Raw genomic sequence first — 12,499 nt, forward strand, 5'->3', positions numbered from 1 at the left:
CACACTGCACTGAACACAATGAAATGTTAAACACACACACACAAAAAATGACATTTCATCTTTCACACGGGTGCCTTGTTTACAATTTAAATGAAAACATGTGTCCCAGGAGTTCACCTTACGTAAGCTTGAATACAGTAGATTCTCAGTAAACCGAAATCTGTTAAATGAAACTGTTGTAACCGGCGAGCAAGGCGACGCTGAACTCAGTTGGTGGCGAAGGTTTAATGTCTCAAGCAAGCGGCTCGCATGCCAATATAAGTACAGGCACATGACGTAGCCTGTGACGTCAGTACGGCGCGTCATACGTTGGCTACTACATCTCTTCCCCCTTTATTTAGCAGCATAGCCAAAACGTTCGGGAGGCTTTCGAATTCTTGTGCTTCGTCGCAATTCAGGTGGCGCGACGTTTTCTTGGGAGCTGGCGTCAGGCGCCTGCTGTGATGGCAGTTCCGTCACGCTGGCTCGGTCAGGTGGCTGAAGTCGTTTCTCTGGTGCAGGCCCGTCCGGCGGCGATGCGGTGTCGCTGTCGCTTTGTGACGGAGTGGAACCCGGCTGTGCCATGCGGGTTTGCTCAGGAATCCACACGCTTCTGAGAAGAGGAGCAAGGCATGTGTTAGGAACAATATCGTCCGCATGCAGAAAGCGCTCGTGGTCTTCGATTCGGACTATGTATGTTCCTTTGCTAACTCGTCGCACAACTGTTCCTTCCAATCAACGTGGATCACTCGGTCGGTTTCCTCGCACACAAACGTTGTCGCCAACCTCGAACTCCCTCCATGAAGTATGGATTTCCTGACCCTGTCTTCGAGCTACATTTGCTTCGGCACGTTTCGCTAGCTCCGGATGCAAGATGCTCAGCCTCGTGCGTGGCCTCCTTGAGAGAAACAGTTCGGCTGGCGTCTTACCGGTCGTCGAACACGATGTGCTTCGGTAGGTGAACAGGAACTGGTCTACCCGATGTTGCATAGTTCGAGTCACTCCCGTGTTGTGCTCGTCCCGTAGCTGTTTGATGAAGCTTCGCTTGACGGTCTGGACAAGCCTCTCCGCCGTGCCATTTGAAGCTGGGTGGTAAGGTGGTGTCTTGGTGTGCTGCACTGCATTGGAGTTGAGAAAATTTGTGAATTCAGCAGACACAAATTGCGGCCCATTGTCAGTCCCAATTCTCTCGGGAAGCCCAAATGCAGCAAAAACAGTGCGGAGTTTTTCAACTGTCGCCTGTGCTGTAGTGGACTTCATGTGCAGAACATCCACCCACTTAAAGTGCGCATCGACAAGCACTAAAAACCAGTCGTTCTTGTAGTAGGCAAAATCCAGGTGAACTCTCTGCCACCTGCGGGTTGGCCATCCTCACGATAACATCGGCACGTGGGGCGCAGAGTTCTGCGTTAGTTGGCAAGTTGAACAACCTCTTACAGTTTCTTCAATGCGGTCGCACAACTTTGGCCACCACACATGGCTTCTTGATAGCATTTTCATGCGAGTGATGCCTGGATGCCCTTCATGCAAAAGCGATAAGACTTCAGATTGTACCGCTTCAGGTATAACAACCCGAGTTCCCCATGTTATGCAACCACAGTCTACCGACAGTTCGTCTTTCCGCGAGAAGAATGGGGCTACGTTGTCTTCTGACACGTACGATGGCCATCCATTCAAAACATACATTAGCACCTTAGACAAAACTGAGTCTTTTTGGGTTTCGTCACTGATCCTTTTCGCAGATAGTGGTACGGCTTCTACTGCTGAAAAGAAGTGAACGTAGTCGCTTTCGTCGGTGTCGTTCGGAAGCGGTAATCGCGATAACGCGTCCGCGTTTGCTACTTGGGCTCCCTTTCTGTACACCCATTTGTAGCGATATGCAGCTAGAACTAGCATCCAGCGCTGCATGCATGCTGCGGCCATTTGCTGAATTGGCTTTGTTTGCCCCAGCAGCCCCTCCAGGGGAAGGTGATCGGAATAAATGGTGAATTCATGGCCGTAAAGATACTTGTGAAACCGTTTGATTCCGAAAATCACAGCCAACGCTTCCTTTTCTATGTGTGCGTAGCCACCTTCGGCCTTGCTCAAGGTGCGTGGCGCATATGCTATCGGACTTTCCTCCCCGTTCACGACATGAAACAACACTGCGCAAACCCCGTAAGGAGAGGCGTCGCAGACTAATCCAAGAGGCTTCTTTGGATCATAGAATGTTAGCACGCTTGCTTGCATAAGGAGGCTCTTACTCTCCTCGAAGGCTTTTTCTTCTTTTGCGGACCAGACCCACTTCTTATCCTTCTGAAGCAGTGCATACAAAGGCTTTAGCCTCGAAGACATGTTTGGCATGAACTTGGAGTAAAAAGTTATCTCTCCGAGGTACGCTTTAAGCTCACTGATGTTCTTAGGTGTCGGTGCTTCCCTTATGGCTTCAACCTTCTCGACGCACGGGTGCACACCATTTTTGTCAATGATATGCCCAAGATATTTGACAGAATTCAAAAAAAACTTGCATTTTTTTTTTCTCACTTTTACGCCGTGGTCCCTGAAAACCTGCAGGACTGCTGCCACCCGGGCCAGGCATTCGGTATGCGATGCTCCCGTGATGAGGACGTTGTCGAGGTAGCATACCACTCCCGGTAGTCCTTTCAACAGCTCGTTCATGATTGCCTGGAAAACTGCAGGTGCACTTGAGATTCCGTACGGCATTCGAGCATACTGGAACAACCCCATGTGAGAGTTTATAGTCAGCAAGGGTCGCGAGTCAGGGTGCACCTCGATTTGCTGATAGGCCGTCGAAAGGTCCAGAACGGTGAAAACCTTGCCCCCAGCCAGTGTCGTGAACAAATCCTCCACCGCGGGCAGTGGGTAATGGTCGGTCTTCACACATGGAATCACCGTCAATTTATAGCCTCCACACAATCGTACTGTGCCGTCTGGCTTGTGAACAGCTACCAGCGGCGTGGCCCAGTCGCTGCGGGTTACGGGCACCAGTACGCCCTCTTTTTGCAAGTTGCCTAGCTCATGCTCGACAGGTTCACGAATGGCATACGGCACAGACCGCGCCTTGCAAAAGACTGGCATGCTTCCTTCCTTAAGCACCAGTTTTGCTTGGTAACCCTTTATCAACCCTAAACAAGGTGAAAAAACGCTGGCATACCTTGACAGGATGCTGTCGACAGACGGTTGTGCGTGCACCTCGTGAATGCTGTTTAGGTCCATTCCGAGGTTCGCAATCCAGTCGCGGCCTAGGAGTGCTGGCTTCTCTCCTGGTACCACGATGATTGGCAGGACTATCCGCTGTCCCTTATAATCGACCAAGACCTCCGCTTGGCCTTTCACTAGTAGCGTCGCTCCGCCGTAAGTCTTGAGCTTCATCTCGCACTTCGCAAGCTGCAGCGGCTGCGGCGGCTGCTTTAGCTGCCGGTAAACGCATTCCGGAACGAGTGATACGGCTGCGCCCGTATCTACTTGCATCTTCACAAGCTGGCCGGCTATCTGTACTTCAACTTCGTATGGTTGTTCCGTGCCCACCAGATACACACCGTGCAGCAGCAGCTCTGTGCCTCCGCTCGCTTCGTCACTCACGTTGTGGACGGTACCAGGCGCCGGTTGCTTGCATCTGCACATGCGCGCCAAATGTCCCACGCGCTTGCAAAGATGGCATTTGAATTTACGATAACGGCAGCAACGGGCGTCATGCTTTTGACCGCATCGATAGCAGCTTTGCATTGAACTGTTCTTCGGCTTGCTGGCAAACTCCGGTTCCTTCCCCGTCTTCTTTAGAGCGTGAATGTCGGCATCCGTATTCGCAGTTGGTCGGAATCCCCTCGACTCCCGCTCCGCTAGCTCAACGCTCTTAGCAAAAACGCAGGCCGATTCGAACGTCAGTTCCTTCCTCTTCAGTAAACCCGTCTGAATGGTGGAATTCCGTAACCCAGCGACGAACCGGTCCCGTAAAGCGTCGTCGAGAAACGTACCGTAGTTGCACTTGGCTGCCATGTGCTTCAGCGTGACTGCAAATGCCGCGACGGACTCCCCTTCTCCTTGGTAGCTCCTGTTGAATTTGAACCGCTCCGCAATGACTTGACTTGAAGGCTCGTAGTGGCCACTCAGCACATTCACCAAGTCCTTGAACGTCTTCTCTTCAGGTTTTGCAGGTAGAAGAAGGTCCTTGAGCGTCTTGTACGCTTTCTTTCCTATGGCAGAGATGAAGGCTGACTTTTTAAGTTCTTCGTCTTGTACGCCGGCTACTTTGCAATAGTGCCCAAACCGTTCTACATTCAAAGCGAAATCTTCGTCTCCTTCTTCTATGAAGGCGTCAAATTCCCACATCTTCGCCATACCTTGCCTTTCGCCTTCCAGCTGTCGTTGCTCACAGGATCCGCCCTCGTCGTTCGGTGCAGCCTATCCCATCCTCGTCGCCATCTGTTGTGGCTGGCGAGCAAGGCGACGCTGGACTCAGTTGGTGGCGAAGGTTTAATGTCTCAAGCAAGCAGATCGCATGCCAATATAAGTACAGGCACATGACGTAGGCTGTGACGTCAGTACGGCGCATCATACGTTGGCTACTACAGAAACTACTGCTTAAACAGAACTATTGCCCCTGCAATGCTTAGTTTCTGGCTTGTATTCTGCACTTATGTTCACCTCTCCATAAACAGAACTCCTGTTAAATGAAACATATTAATCCGGTCCTTTCAGATTCTGTTTACTAAGAGTGTGCTGCACATTATGCATGTAGCGTGCATACACAGACGATAGAATGCCATCGTTTTTGTTTAGAGTGTGCGGAGTGGTCTGTATCACGAGCGACTCAAGATAAACACAAAATGTTTATCTTGAGTTCTTACTAGAAAAAAAAAAGACCAAGTCTTTTTTCTTTAGTAAGAATATGTGACTTCCGCCCAGTCCATTGCGATCCTTCTGAAGCAGTGTGAAAAACAGTTTGCTTGAAAGTTTTTTCAAAGCTTCAATTGCTTTTACATCAGAAGTGGCGGTGAACAGTACGACAAAGCCGCCTTCTTTCTCTGCCTGCAATAAGATAGACGGGTCATTTTTTTTGAGGTAGCTAACCACTTGCAGTATGCATGCGTGATGTTCAGTACATTTCTTACTTGCATTTTCATCTTTTCGTGCAGCTTATATGCACCCAAAGAGATGAGAGAGCAACTATCATGGACAAGCACAAACTTCGGTGTCACTTTTATTTCAAATGAATAGCTTATTCTAAACCAACACATGATGAAGCTTTGACAAGAACATGATGAGATTCCGGTAGCCAAGGCACTGTAACTCATGTAATGTTCCATAGAAATGGGGGATTGTCACGGACTGCCATTCTTGTGACCCGGCGTCACGGCAATTATAGGGCGCCGTACTACCCCGCTGACCGGCGGTAACGGCGGGCGCATGAAAGAGAGCCGGGAAGTGCAGAATGGGGTGCTCTTCTTCGAACGTCGCTGTCGACGTTTGATCCTTTGTACCTGCAGCGGCGTCTGCAGGGTCGTGGAAGGCCGCGATGTACCCGAACAAGGATTAGACTACGGGACGCACCGGCTGAGAGCCAAACAGTCTGACCAATCCCATGGGAAAACCGTGGGAAAACTTCTGGGGGCCAAGCCGTATGACAGCACCCCAGCAGGTTGTCACTCTCGCTAGTTGAGGGCCCTCTCCTAATTAAAAAGGGGTGGGGTCAATATATTTTTTGGGGCGGAGTTTCCATCAATGAAACGCGCATGATTGGACCCATGTAGAGGTCTCTTGTCCCCAAGGAAGAGAGCGAGGGGACACGTGGAGGATTTAAACGCAGGATTTTGCCCTGCTAGGTAGACTAGTTGCTGACCAACATGGTTTAGAAACAAATCAACAAGTATCTCTTCTAGAAGTATTTAGTGTGGCTCTGTATCGGCTGGCCAACTAAACTTAGCCATTCGTCAAGTTGTTGATTGATTGATTGATATGTGGGGTTTAACGTCCCAAAACCACAATATGATTATGAGAGACGCCATAGTGGAGGGCTCCGGAAATTTCGACCACCTGGGGTTCTTTAACGTGCACCCAAATCTGAGCACACGGGCCTACAACATTTCCGCCTCCATCGGAAATGCAGCCGCCGCAGCCGGGATTCGAACCCGCGCCCTGCGGGTCAGCAGCCGAGTACCTTAGCCACTAGACCACCGCGGCGGGGCATTTTCGTCAAGTTGTGACGCGATATTAACGTCTGCAACGTAGACATCGGGACTTCGCCTCGACTTAGCTCAACCTGCCCGAGGTCGCCTGCAAGCACTAGCCTCCCGGAGCCACCAGTGTTGCAACACCGCCGACATCACAGTCGTGCCAGAACTCTCTTCGACTTCTTGCATCCGATCGTCGGGGACGCAACGCTGCCGGTCATCACACGTATGCCTTCACCTGTTTATATCTTCGAACTTTCTCCTCCGTAGTTCTAGTGTTGTTAGTTTGTGTAGTTTGTAATAGTTCTCTCTCGTAAGCTGATTTATTGTTTTTATATGTATTTTTTGTTGTATCAAGTGTTGATGTATTTTGTTAGTTGGATTGAAGTGTTGTACTAGATCCCGTGTGCTGCAATATCACTAGAGTAAAGTTTGTTTTGTTTTCTCACGTCTCTGATCTCTTCACTGTCTCTGCTTGCGTATGGAACGAACTAACCTGCTGTCATTCCTGTCGCCGACTTCGCGCTGGCGACACTAGAGTGGCAGCTTGTAACAAAACTGGCGTCCGCGACGAGGACGTTTTGTACAAGAGTAAGACATTACTTCGATAGATGTGTTGAGCTGTCCAAAACTGAGACAGAATTCGAGCCCCTTTGCGCATTGTTGATTAGAGAGAGGTTTTTGCATGGATGTGGTTCGAACCTGGCATTATCTTTGAAAGAAAGGAGGGCGGAATCCCTGGGAGCATGCTTGAGCTGGCAGACCAGTTTTTGGAAGCTCAGGATGGAGCAAGCCTAGCGAAAACAAAAAAAGAAGGTCCCATAACGGACGAGAAGGGGAAATACGAGAAAAGAGGCAACAGCCACGCACCACTACCACGGTGCTATATTTGCAATTGTGGGAATCACCCGCCGCACTTGTGTCGCAACAGACCTGCCACTAATGTAGCCATCGTCTGCTTCAAGTGTGGGAAAAAAGGACATAGGGCAAACAACTGCCGGTCAGGAGCAAATAACTCACTCCAGGCGTCCTGCCTCTACGCACCAAGGGAAACGCGTGAGGATCCCATATGCGACGGGTATATCGAGCTTAGGAATGGCGAAAAAGTCCCCGTCGTCAACGCCGTAAGGGTGACACCGCCGAAAAATCTGGCCAAGAACCTACCAGTGGCCACGGGACCCTCCGAGGCACAGACATATCAGTGTTGGTGCAACACAGTCATCGTGCGGAGGACGTTGGTGAAGGAAGACGAGCTGAGAGGTACAAGCAGACTCGTCTACTTGGTTGACGGAACAGCGACGATGCTGCCCGAAGCACGGATTGAGGTTGACACCCCCTACTTTACTGGCAATCTGACAGCACTATGCCTGCAAGATTCGCTGTATGACCTCATTCTGGGCAATATCGATGGCGTAAGACCTCCTAATGATCCCAGAAAGGAGACTGAAAAACCTGTCTCGACAAAGGAGTTAAGGGAAGAGCCTGTAACAGCAGCTATCACCCGTTTCTAAGCACATGCACAGCCGGAAAAATTTGCCAAGCTTCGTACGCCTGGGACCACAGCGGGATTGCCAGGAGATAACTATGGCTGCGAGCAGAGGGGAGATGCGACACTCAAACAGTGTTTTGAGAAGATCAGCAGGAAGCAAACATGCCGAAATGAGAAGGGAAGCGTCGAGTATAAACAAGAACAGGGACTGCTGTACCGACAGTACACAGAGGCTAACGAACGGCTTGTACGCCGATTAGTCGTTCCGCACTATTTCCGAGAAGCTGTGCTTAAAACAGCACACGATAGTATAATGGCAGGACACTTGGGCACGCAGAAAACCGAGGAGCGGATCTCGGAGGAGTTCTTTTGGCTAGGCATCACAGCTGACGTAAAAAGGTTTGTCGCCTCATGTGACATTTGTCAGCGCACCATACCAAAGGGCCGTGTACCACATGTTCCATTGGGGAGGGCACCCATAATCGACACCCCGTTCAAGCGAGTGGCGATCGATATAGTGGGACCGATTCACCCACCCTAAAAGCATGGGAACCGATACATTTTGACTTTGATGGATTATGCCACCCGGTATCCAGACGCAGTGGCGCTCCCGAGTATTGAAACTGAGCGAGTGGCCGAAGCCCTGGTCGAGATGTTCTCCCGATTTTGCGTCCCCCGCGAGGTACTGAGCGACCGTGGCATGAACTTCACATCGGAACTCATGAAGGAAGTAGCGCGGCTCCTTTCCGTGCGCCAGCTCCACACCACCCCATATATCCCCATGGCGAATGGCTTGGTGGAAAAATTCAACGGCACCTTAAAATTAATGTTGAAGCGCATGTGCGCCGAAAAACCAAGAGATTGGGACCGCTACCTGGCACCTCTCCTCTTTGTCTATAGGGAGGTTCCGCAGGCCAGTATGGGGTTTTCACCCTTCGAGCTTCTCTACGGCCGCCGTGTGAGGGGACCCTTGGCGATACTGAAGGAGCTGTGGACGAACGCAGACTTGACTGAAGAAGCTAAGACGACGTACCAGCATGTCTTCGACATTCGGAACCGTTTGGAGGAAACGTGCCGCCTAGCACACGAGGAGTTGAAAAAAGCCGGAGCACGGTGCACGAAGCTGTACAATCGAAAGGCGATGGAGCGGAGTTTCAACCCCGGAGACAAGGTACTGATTTTACTTCCCACCGACACGAAGAAACTGCTGCTGCAATGAAAGGGCCCTTTTGAAGTGCAATGGATGGGCCCTTTTGAAGTCCGGGAAAAGAAAGGTGAAGCTGACTATGTCGTAGACACAGCTGGCGGCAGAAAAATCTTTTATGCCAACTTACTGAAAAGGTACGAGGAGAGGGACAGCAGCCCACGAGGAGGCTTTTCGAAGTCTCAAACAACATGTCTCTACGGAGCCGATACTACGGCTACCAAATTTGCACCAACCATTCGTACTTCGAACGGACGCATCGGACACAAGTCTCGGAGCCATGCTCATGTAGGCCCACGAAGGCAAGCTCCACCCCACAGCTTATGCCAGCCGAAAGCTGCTTCCACGGGAGGCTTCCTATAGTACCATCGAACGCGAATGTCTCGCGTTGGTATGGGGAATTCAGAAATTCTCCATGTACTTATATAGAGTACATTTTTGTGTCCAGACCGACCACCAGCCTCTGAGTTATATCCAACAGGCAAAACAGCTAAACGCTTGAGTACTTCAATAGAGTTTACTACTCCAAGAGTACCAGTTCACCATTATGCATATTAAGGGTAGCGGAAACGTGGGAGCCGATTACTTGAGCCGGATATAGTTCTTGAGGTCTGGGGAGCATGTGATTTTTTTATTCCTTTCGTCCTTTGTTTTCTGTTTGTATGTGCTTATTTCATTGTATAAGAAGTGTATTTTGAGTTATTTTCTTTTTGCTTGGTGCAATGGTTGTTTTTACATGTTGTAATGCACATTGAAGGATTTCACTACAGTAGAGGAGCGCACCTGTTCCGTTTTGTTTCGTAGTATTCATTCGTGCAGTGTATTCTGTATTGATGGCTGCCGTACACGGCTATTTTTTTTTTCTGGTTTGTATGGCGCGTTGATATTGTTGCGTGTAACTGAAGCTGGTACTCTAACAATTGTTTTTCCTTTTTTGTTGTTACTTTGATGCACTCTGCCTATTTATGTTGTGTATGAGAAGGACAGTCCTCATGTCTCCTTTGTTGGTGGTGTTTTGTTCCTTGTTGTCGAAAAATTCCCCTCCGTGTGAGCAAATGTTATGAATAACATTCTGAAAGTAGGGGGCAACGTCACGGACTGCGATTTTTGCGACCCGACGTCACGGCAATTAACGGGCGCCGTACTACCCCGCTGACCGGCGGGAACGGCGGGCGCATGAAAGAGAGCCGGGAAGTGGAGAATGGGGTGCTCTTCTTCGAACGTCGCCGTCGACGTTTGATCCTTTGTACCTGCAGCGGCGTCTGCAGGGTCATGGAAGGCCGCGATGTACCCGAACAAGGATTAGACTACGGGACGCACCGGCTGAGAGCCAAACAGTCTGACCAATCCCACGGGAAAACCGTGGGAAAACTTCTGGGGGCCAAGCCGTATGACAGCACCCCAACAGGTTGTCACTCTCGCTAGTTGAGGGCCCTCTCCTAATTAAAAAGGGGTGGGGTCAATATATTTTTTGGGGTGGAGTTTCCATCAATGAAACGCACATGATTGGACCCATGTAGAGGTCTCTTGTCCCCAAGGAAGAGAGCGAGGGGACACGTGGGGGATTTAAACGCAGGATTTTGCCCTGCTAGGTAGACTAGTTGCTGACCAACATGGTTTAGAAACACATCAACAAGTATTTCTTCTAGAAGTTTTTAGTGTGGCTTTGTATCGGCTGGCCACCTAAACTTAGCCGTTCGTCAAGTTGTGACGCGATATTAACGTCTGCAACGTAGACATCGGGACTTCGCCTCGAGTTAGCTCAACCTGCCCGAGGTCGCCTGCAAGCACTCGCCTCCCGGAGCCGCCAGTGTTGCAACACCGCCGACATCCCAGTCGTGCCAGAACTCTCTTCGACTTCTTGCATCCGATCGTCGGGGACGCAACGCTGCCGGTCATCACACGTATGCCTTCACCTGTTTATATCTTTGAACTTTCTCCTACGTAGTTCTATTGTTGTTAGTTTGTGTAGTTTGTAATAGTTCTCTCTCGTAAGCAGATTTGTTGTTTTCTATATGTGTTTTTTTTGTTGTATCAAGTGTTGATGTGTTTTGTTAGTTGTATTGAAGTGTTGTACTAGATCCCGTGTGCTGCAATATCACTAGAGTAAAGTTTGTTTTGTTTTCTCACGTCTCTGATCTCTTCACTGTCTCTGCTTGCCTACGGAACAAACTAACCTGCTGTCATTCCCGTCGCCGACTTCGCACTGGCGACGCTAGAGTGGCAGCTTGTAACAGGGATGTTGATGTTACAACTGAAAAATTCTAGGCAAAACTCTTTTTTCTATTAACCCCCAGATTTGACATTGCTTCTCTTTGTTGCAGATGATGAAGTGTGCCACTACCCATGCAGAATCACAAGCTGGTGTTACGAAAAAATGGTCACAAGGACAATCACCACATATCATAAAATATTTGTTGAAGAAGACCTGTGAGCAAGATGGAAAACTTGGCTAGTAGGTGAAGATTCATCGTGGCTTACAGTGCGGAACACCCAGACATAGACTAGAAGTGGACACGGTACAGCGCTGACTTTCAACTGAATTTTTATTAAAAAACAAGAACATAGAAACATAAGAACAGGAAACCTCGCGACCGATCCGGCTCCTTCATTCTATCAAAATTTTACGCAGCACATCAAAGCTTTGTCACGTGAATGCGATCCCACTAAAAATAATAAAAAATACATACATAACCATGATTCAAACGTTGCCAAGATACTGTGCATGAGATCACAAATTATCCTTAGCTACTATAACACAGAAACTTCATTGTTCAGTAAAACAATAGATGGCTTGCTGACACATTGAGACCGCTTCTTATTTATAAAAAATGCCTCCATAATTTTTCTTGACAGCTTGCCTCAGTACGTTTGTTTTGTTTTTTTCAAAAAGCAGGTGGCACTGGCTACCCCGACAATGGATAGACAAATGTGAATGTGCAAAGCCTTATAAAGAATGAAGAAGGTCATCCCAGTCTTCAAGAAAAAAAACAGAGCATCGCCAAGTAACTACTGTCCATAACAAGCATAACTTGTAAAATAATGGAGCATATTATTACGAGAACGAGATCAACTCGGGAGAGTGGACACAGATATCTTTACAGCCAAATTAAGCAAGCAGCGCCAGCCACACATATTAGCTTGCGCCAGTCTGTCCAGTGTCGTTCTCCTCGACGTCGTGTAGAACGCTGTGCCACCTGTATGCAGCATTATAGTGCCTAGAATATACTCACTAGTGTGCCGACCGCAGCCGTCGCGGTGGCACGGAGAATGATGCCTTCCACCAGTGGCCACCAGACGGCGATATCCGCAGGGACTGTGCTATGCCGAGCCAGTGGTTGAGCAGCCCGAGCTAGAGTCCGTGCGGAGTGGTGTCGACGTCGTCTCTACCACAGCCGCAACCGTGCCTCTGCCAAAGTGCGCGTGCGACAGGCGCCGATGGGCTCTCCCAGCCCACTTAGAACTATAGAACGCTGGTTGTCAGGCGATGCGTAATCCAAGCAATATTTTTTCGTTGGACTTTTACAAACGCACATACACCCCGTTACCATAAAACACGATAGTGAGTGTTTGAAAACAAAACAATGAATAAGTGAATATGCCTGGTTTCCGAGGGGAAAAGTCAACTTTAATGAAGTTCAACAAAATTCAACAATG

At 49.2% G+C, this 12,499-nt stretch overlaps 2 protein-coding genes across 9 annotated transcripts in view; both read right to left on the reverse strand.

Moving 5' to 3' along the window:
* LOC119162994 (p38b MAP kinase) overlaps window positions 1–12,499 on the reverse strand; it is a 455,785-nt gene that overhangs the window by 227,154 nt on the left and 216,132 nt on the right. The gene's annotated exons all lie outside the window — the stretch shown is intronic.
* Window positions 306–10,419, reverse strand: LOC142784025 (uncharacterized). Its single transcript, XM_075882644.1, has 2 exons — window positions 3,134–10,419; window positions 306–592 (listed from the first exon to the last, which is right to left on the reverse strand). The coding sequence occupies exons 1-2, from the start codon at window positions 4,315–4,317 to the stop codon at window positions 334–336; spliced, it is 1,443 nt and encodes a 480-aa protein (XP_075738759.1). The 5' UTR covers window positions 4,318–10,419; the 3' UTR covers window positions 306–333.

The sequence above is a fragment of the Rhipicephalus microplus genome, unplaced genomic scaffold, assembly GCF_043290135.1.
Source record: "Rhipicephalus microplus isolate Deutch F79 unplaced genomic scaffold, USDA_Rmic scaffold_13, whole genome shotgun sequence".
Taxonomy (NCBI): domain Eukaryota; kingdom Metazoa; phylum Arthropoda; class Arachnida; order Ixodida; family Ixodidae; genus Rhipicephalus; species Rhipicephalus microplus.

What these genes read in the sequence shown, in the direction of transcription:
- LOC142784025 (XM_075882644.1), bottom strand. Translation starts at nt 4,317, where the DNA reads ATGGCGAAGATGTGGGAATTTGACGCCTTCATAGAAGAAGGAGACGAA. An exon ending in GTCGACAGCATCCTGTCAAG is followed by an intron (nt 593 to 3,133) that starts GTATGCCAGCGT and finishes TCCTCTTCTCAG; the next exon opens with AAGCGTGTGGATTCCTGAGC.